At 37.9% G+C, this 7,804-nt stretch overlaps 1 protein-coding gene across 1 annotated transcript; it reads right to left on the bottom strand.

The window, feature by feature from the left end:
* Window positions 1-3,013: 3,013 nt before the first annotated feature.
* Window positions 3,014-4,006, bottom strand: LOC118754615. Its single transcript, XM_036489505.1, has 2 exons — window positions 3,554-4,006; window positions 3,014-3,462 (listed from the first exon to the last, which is right to left on the bottom strand). The coding sequence occupies exons 1-2, from the start codon at window positions 3,938-3,940 to the stop codon at window positions 3,301-3,303; spliced, it is 549 nt and encodes a 182-aa protein (XP_036345398.1). The 5' UTR covers window positions 3,941-4,006; the 3' UTR covers window positions 3,014-3,300.
* Between the last annotated feature and the right edge of the window lie 3,798 nt (window positions 4,007-7,804).

Genomic DNA, 7,804 nt, shown 5'->3' with positions numbered 1-7,804 from the left:
TGTGGTGATTTCCGAAATAGCTATCACTTCTACCATTTTTTCAAATTATTGTTGCTTTTCCACAATAAATTTTCATTTAAAAAATGGCCTCGAGCTCAATATATATTGTTGAATATAATTGTTATAAGGCCCAAAAAATAACAAAAATAAATATTATTTTTGTTGTCATTTAATTTCGGTTAGTTTTTTATAGTTCGTTCCTTACCAACATCTGTATAAATACATGTTTAAAGGCAGTGTCACACGATTGGGTATTTGCTAAAGTTTGGTGTAAATCGTATCCCATCGTCAGAACCCCCACATTACCACCCCCCCTAAATACGGCCTTGTAATTATATATATAAGGGCAAAGGTGAAGGGGAATATTTGGATGAAGAAAATGATAAACATAAAAGTAAAGCCAAAGAGGAGTATGAGGATACCGATAAAAGTAAAGATAAAGATAGGGGAAGCAGGATTCAAATAAAGGTAATTAAAGAGGAAAGGATATAGAGAGAGACACAGGGATTCAATCTGGGAACTATTTTGGGATTTTAGAGATTTTCGGGATTCTCGGGACTTATCGATAAAATAATCGATATTTTTATCGGTTTTGTTATCGATATTTATCAATTGTTCATCGATTTCTTTATCGAAATTTTTATCGATACTGTTATCAATTTTGCTATCGATATTTTCGGAACTTATCGATATAACAATCGATATTTTTATCGGGTTTGTTATCGATATTTTTAACTATTTTGTTGGCGATATTTTTTATCGATTTTGTTATCGATATTTATCGATTTGTTTATCGATTTTGTTATCGATACTTATCAGTTTGGTATCGATATTTACCGATTTTGTTATCGGTATTCATCGATTTTGTTATGGATATTTTTATCGATTTTTTATCGTTTTTGTTATCGATATTTATAGATTTTTTTATAGATATTTATCGATTTTTGTCGATCGATATTTGTCGATTTTAATATGATTTTGATCTCGATATTTATCGATTTTGTTATCGATATTTTTATCGATTTTGTGATCAAAATTTTAATCGATTTTGTTATGGTTAGTTTTATCGATATCTTAATTCTGTTTCTAATAGATTTTTCTATCAATATTATTATCGATTTTGCTATCGAAATTTTTATCTAATTTTTCATCGATTTTGCTACCGTTTTTTTTATCGGTTTTGTTATCGTTATTTTATTGGATGTTACTATCGATTTTGTTATCGAAAGAGTATAAATCGATGGCTGAGTGGAAGATCGACCTATCTCGGCAGCCAGTTCGAAAACGCTCTATCTCAAAAAACTTTTCAAGAACGCCCTATTTCAGAATTCGTTTCAAAAACGCCCTATCTCAGCTGTCGATTCAAAAACGCCCTATATCAGCATATTTTCAATACATTTTGAAGTGGGATAGGGCGTTTTTGAACCGAATTTTGAGATAGGGTGTTTTTCAATTAAATTCTGAAATAGGGCGTTCTTGAAAAGCTTTTTGAGATAGAGCGTTTTCGAACTGGCTGCCGAGATAGGTCGATCTTCCACTCAGCCATCGAAATATAAAAATGAAGATAAAGAAAAACAAAATAACATAAATGTATTTAGAACGAACAGGGGTAGAGGTAGGGATCTACATAAATAGAAAAAAGACAAAAAATATAACCTTAAGCAAAAGCAGATGTATGTATGTATGTACATATGTATGTATGTATGTATATTGGTTATGAGACAAAATAGGTATGAATGTAACGTAAGTTTAACTTCTCCAGTGTGGCCCAGGCGCACTTACTTTTTTTATTTTACTAACTAGCCAATGCCCGCTTACTTCGCGGGGCCTAATAAGAGCTTTTGCGTTGGCCAATGCAAAAGAGTGTTTAAAAACAAAATTAGTCTGTAAAGTAAAAATTTTTGATTTAAGTTGAAACCACTAAGGTGCAGTATCCTCCTCACACATAGGCCAATAATAGTAACGCGGTGGTACCATATGGAATACCAATCCCTTTTGGTGTCATGAGCTTTACTGATGGTCTTATTTCCACCTGTGAGATCTCTGCCAATCATGCGTAATCTTTTTGTATGATCTTGCGACTACAACATTGGTGAGATGCGTATGCCAATAAAAGTTCTTATAGGGAAACTCAAGTGCACATAAGTGCGTTTTCGTTATAGGAGGGCCAAGAATCCTCGCTGTCCCACAGGATGAAAAGTTTTCCGGTACAGTGCTAAATGAGTCGAGAGATCTCTTAGGTATCTTTCAAATGAAGCAATTGATATACCTACGGTAATCTTTCCTTGTTAATTCACCACTTTTACAATTCGTGGTAAAATTTATGAACTGTTTCTGGGTAGATGCAAGACCGCATGATCGTGCATGAGGGCGTCAGAAAAACCTAACCCCATCCTTCATTTAGACATCTGAAAACTAAATTCGTATAACTTAAACATAGGTCCAAAGCAGACCAACCACACGTGGTTTCTATACATTTCGGCTGCAGCGCCATCCATTGGGTTAATTTTCTGCAAAACCATTGCTTACCATAAAATGAATACGTGTTATGAATTTCAACCTTAACTCCAGCGGCACTAATCGGGTAAATTTTTATCAAAAGAATTTTCCATCATACAGGTACATAGCTCACATTTAAAATTTGAACGAACTTGGTTAATAAATACGATTTTTATAAATAACTCTACTCCAGCACCACCTATCGAGTTTTATAGTAGCATGTAATTGGACCATATATGTAACTTAAGGATCCTTGAATAGGAACCTTGAAAAAAATTAAAGCTGTTGCGAACCAGCAGTTCGCCAATAACAATGACAACACAAGATTCGGTTGAATCGACAAGTCGGATTTTATTGTGCACTGATGGCACTCACTATCATAACTAACTCTAAACATAATTGATTCTTAACAGCAAACCTATTACTCTACCCTACTTATGTTAACGTTGCAGTTCCCACCACCATCAGGTATTTCGCAATCGATGAGTTGCGCGTGCAGGCCAGTATTGCCTATGCTGCACTTCCCATGGGTTATTGATCGTGTTGTGTTACCATTCTCTTGCGCGTGGACTACGTCAGCGAAAGTTCTATATTGGCCAACAAACTCACATGCACGGCAACGTGAGTAAAGGGTGCGCCATTGGTAGGTATTGGGATTATGGGTGTGATAACTCCTCCCCCTTTAAAGATCTGCGTCCCGCAGATCAAAAGTTGAAAATCGTGAAGGGGTAAAATTTTGCAGTGACTGGTTACGGTCTTCCGATGTTATGTTCTCGATCGTTGTGGCTGGTGGGCTATTATCTAGGCAATATAGTTGAGGAGCTGATCTTCTTTTAGGGTTTTTGTTAACGCTGTTCCCGTCCCAATGTGTTGGAATTTGAACTGGTGGAAGATCCAGGCTTTTTGTGTAGCATCTCCATAACATGGTGGCAATGCATAGTATTGCGAAAATTGAAATAGCTTCTGAAATGAAGGAAAAATTGGTATTTTCATTAATGTACCCAAGATACTTAATATTCTCCATTGTTATGTCATGTACGTATTCGAGGTTGACCTTCATTGTGTTGTTCTTTATCTTCGACACAACAGCTGGCAGTGCGTGGGCTGTAACGACTTCACTGCTAGTAAACTCCTGTTCGCCAATCCTTATTGTCTCGTTGTTCAGTTGGATCACATAGGTGCCGTTTATGACGCTTGATTCGTTATGACTCTTAACCACGCCTTGGTAGTTTGAAATAAAAAGCGTGTTATCGTTGACCAGCTCTATGAGCGTTTCGTTTCGCCTTGCAAATTGGCAGCTGGCGTCTCCCCCTTTCAGTAACCGTGGTAAGCAGGTGTTTTCTTCCAGTTTAGTCAAGGATTCCGAGCTGCAAACTGTGGATGAACTAATTACCAGGCAACTTTTAATCAGCCCATATGTCTCCTCTTGGTTGACGAGCATTCTGTTGAACGGTAAGTCCAATTGTTTACCCTCGTAGATGCCAGCTCGAGTGATAAGGAGGCTGTAATTGTTTGTCGTTACTTTCGGCATAGATAGGACGTAGAGGAGTAGTGTCCCGTTTGTGAATATCGAATGTTGGCCATACTCGATGGCCTCTATTATGTTTTGGTATGGGAGAGTTTCCATTTCAGATAGGATCTGATTGACTTCGTCCATGTCGAGTAAGTTGGTATTAATAATTCCTTGTTTTGCCATTTGACATGCCCGCACCATTTCGTTGATCTCATCACGGATTAGCAGAATGTTGTGAAGTGCGCTTTGTTCGAATTCTATTGCTTCGGTTTCCTTTGCTACGTAATTGGTGCGGTCCGCCACTTCGTTTATTTCCTTCAGGACTTGTTCCGTAGCTGAGAATAGTTTGTTATTAATTTTGTACTGATGGTTATTATTTTCGACGATCTGAGATTGACTTTGGAGAATATTACTCCAGTCGGTTGCGTCGGGTGATCCTGCCAGCCATTTCGAGGCTGAGCCTATCCAGTCGATTGATCGAGTGATTCTGGTTTTGCTTCTTCTTACCCTTAGCTCTTCTAGTCGCCCCAATGTTTGGTTAATACTTGGTCATTGCTACGTTTCATTAATTGGCTTGTCAGGTTTTCCATTTGCCTCAGAACCGTGGCATATTGTTGGAGGTTAATGACGTGTACAAGTTTGAATGACACATCAATGATCCACCCATTTCCGTCTTGGATAGTTACGATTGGTGCCTTGTAGTTGAAAATGTGGAGTGCGCTGATGGCCGACGCCAGCAGTGGGAGTCTGCAAGGATGTTGTTGTTAGTTTATTAGTGTGTTAGTATTTGTTAACTTAATTAAAAATTTGTTTTTTCAAGATCGTTAGTGGTTTGTTTTCTCTTGTTTTAGGCTTCAGAATGATGTTAAGGTTAAACAATATTTTCCTTGAATTTATTTAACATTTTACAATTGTTGACTGTTTTAGTTTGTGTTAGTATTAATGTTAGGTATAATAAAAATAAATAAAAAACAAAAAAATCAATAATTTAAAAAGGTTAGTTAACTGGAGGCAAAATAAATAAAAACAAAAATAAAAAAATTTTGCAAATGAAATGATAATTTTTGGTCTTTCTTTTTTTTTGGTTAAACTTCTCGTATTTTCCCAAGCGGATTAGGCGCAAAGGTTACGTATCAATGTATATTTTGCGGATTAGCGCAAATTTGTAAATAAAATTATTCTTTTTTTTGTTTTTTTTTTTTGTATATTCTTTTCGTATTTTCCCAAGTGGATTAGGCGCAAGGTTGCAATAAAATTTATTCATATTTTGTATTCTTTCTTTTTTTTTTCATATTTTTTGTATATCTTTTTTATCTTCTCTTGCGGAATAGGCGCAAGGATTCAGTATAATATGTGTTATGCGGATTAGGCGCAAAACTATTTTTCTTGTTTTCTTGCGGATTAGGCGCAAGTTTTGCAAAAATTCGGTTTAAATTCTTTTGTAGGATAGAGGTCCACACTGTTCTCGAACCGGCTATGGGGGGTCGGCAGATTCCGTTTTTGGAGGCGACGTAGCCATTTGTCAAATTCGTTGGCGTCGCCCCCTACTAGGGCACGACTTGTCCCACTTATAAGCCCGCTCTTATAGTGCTGAACGTTCCTTTATTTCGTGTTTCTAGTTTTGTGTTATTTTCAAAATTTTTCGGTTTCTGTTTCAAGTGCTAGGATGTGTTCCTACGCTTGACGTTTCTTATATGTGTTTTGTGGATTTTTTTCCCACTAACTGTAGTTACGGACACTCTGTTGTCCTTAGCGACAATTTCTTTTTTGAAAATGGGTTTTTGCTTTCCCTTGATCTGTTTGTCCTTCACGTATATGATATCGTTCTCATCATAACGCTCCGGTAGAGATCTCTTTTTGTTGTGCCGTTCAATATAAGCTAGTTGTTTCTGAGTCAGTAAGATTTTTAGGTATTCATTGGCTTTTCTGCTTTTTTCCAGTAACTCCTGGTAATTAGCCGCTTTTGCACGGTTGAAAAATACCTCACTGGGTTTCCGGTTTATAACGGAGTGAATGGAGTTATTATAGCGATCTACTGCTATATTTACTAGTGCTTTCATTTTTAAACTCGGGTTGTCTATCTTCAGGCATCTGATAATTTCTATCAATGTGGAATGGAGCCTTTCTACTTGGCCATTCACCTCGCTTCTCTGAGAAGCTGTGCGATACAGCCTAACTCCTAGTGACTCTAGCAGATTTTGTATTATTGGGCTAACTAGACCGCGCTCGTTGTCGGTACAGAGGATATCTGTGGTCGTAAAATAGTGCAAGAGTTTCACTATTTTGTCCTTAAGGTGCAAAGTGGACTTATTTCTTAAGTGAAATAGTTTTTGTTAATTTTGAAAACTTGTCAATGCAGCTGAGGAATTTCTCTCCTTGTATCTCGAAGATATCTACGTGGATGATTTCGCAAGGGCGGGATGGAATAGGTGCATTTTGCAATTCCGGTTTATTGGGGTGCCTATCATACTTGCTGATTTTACACGTTTCACATGATGAAACGTAGCCCCTGATAATACTATTCATTCTTGGAAAATAATATTTCTCCAAGATTTGTTTCTTATTCTCGATGGCGTTGCGATGAGCTCTTCTATGCTCTTCCCATATTACCTCGCATATTCTATCGGGATCTCTTAGGTCTTCCACCATAGATTGAGCAACCCGGATTTTATATTGTAAAAAATTTTCTAGATAAACTTTTTGGAGTAACCCTAGCTGGCCTTTTGGCATTTTGATGCCATTTATTATGTTTGGCCTTAACTTCTCCTTGAGTACCCTAATGAGTTCTTCCTCGCTAACTCCTTCCAATCTCAGGTAATGTCGCGAATAACCCGGATGAGGTTCCTCGAAAATTTCTAGTCTACCCCCAAACACAAGTTGATTTTTAAATACATTTAGAGGCACTTCCACGAACGGTATTAGATCCGAGTTATCCTGCTCTGCGCTATGGACGGTGTCGCTGGTTGAACCTTCTTCGCTTTGGGAGTCCGCTGTTGATCCCGTTGTTGCGTTTTGGCTTGCGGCTTCGGGTGTGGACGTGGTAAGGGGATTTGCCTGAGTTTTAAGTCGAGACAGGGCGTCAGCCACGATGTTGGATTTACCTGGTTTGTAGATTATCTCGTAGTTATACTCTTCAATCCTGGATTTCCAACGTTTTAGCTTGGCGTTATAGTTACGGTTGCTAAGAGAGAATGTTAGCGGTTGGTGGTCTGTAAATATCCGTATCTTATTAGCACCATATAGGTAGTTCCGCAGGTTATCCAACGCCCATACGATGGCGAGCATGTCCTTTTCGTTTGTCGCATATGCTTCCTCTGTGGTGGACAAACTTCGCGATATAAATGCTATCGGTTTGTCCTTGCCATCGTAATCCTGTGATAGCACCGCTCCGATAGCGAAATCGGAGGCATCCGTCGTTAGATTGAAGGGCTTATCAAAGTTGGGGAAGGTCAAGACTTCAGAAGTTGTCAGTATTTTTTTTAGATTTGAGAATGCTTCCTGTGCTTCCTTGTTCAAAGTTATTGGCATCTTTTTTGATTGTGTTGCCCTTACCTGCGCATGTTCTCCCCGCGTAAGGTTCGTGAGCGGTTTTGCAATTTTTGCATAGTCGCGAATAAACTTCCTATAATATGAGGTTAATCCTAGGAAGCTCTTGAGCTCTTTTAGGTTAGTCGGAGGCAACATATTTTTTATAGAGTCTACCTTCCTTGGGTCAGGCAGTATTCAGTCGGAGGTTACAACGTATCCCAGAAATTCGACGCTTCTCTTCAGAAACTGAGTTTTCTCTAGATT

This window comes from Rhagoletis pomonella, unplaced genomic scaffold, assembly GCF_013731165.1.
Source record: "Rhagoletis pomonella isolate Grant_MI unplaced genomic scaffold, Rhpom_1.0 Rhpom_scaffold_04244, whole genome shotgun sequence".
NCBI lineage: Eukaryota > Metazoa > Arthropoda > Insecta > Diptera > Tephritidae > Rhagoletis > Rhagoletis pomonella.
Note: the sequence above shows the minus strand (reverse complement) of the source record. Positions and strands in the feature narration are given on the sequence as shown.

Bases quoted from the DNA above. Each gene is read 5' to 3' on its own strand.
- LOC118754615 (XM_036489505.1), bottom strand. From the start codon at position 3,940: ATGCTCGTCAACCAAGAGGAGACATATGGGCTGATTAAAAGTTGCCTG. The intron at 3,463-3,553 runs GTCAACCTCGAA...CCTTCATTTCAG, and splicing joins TAAAGAACAACACAATGAAG to AAGCTATTTCAATTTTCGCA.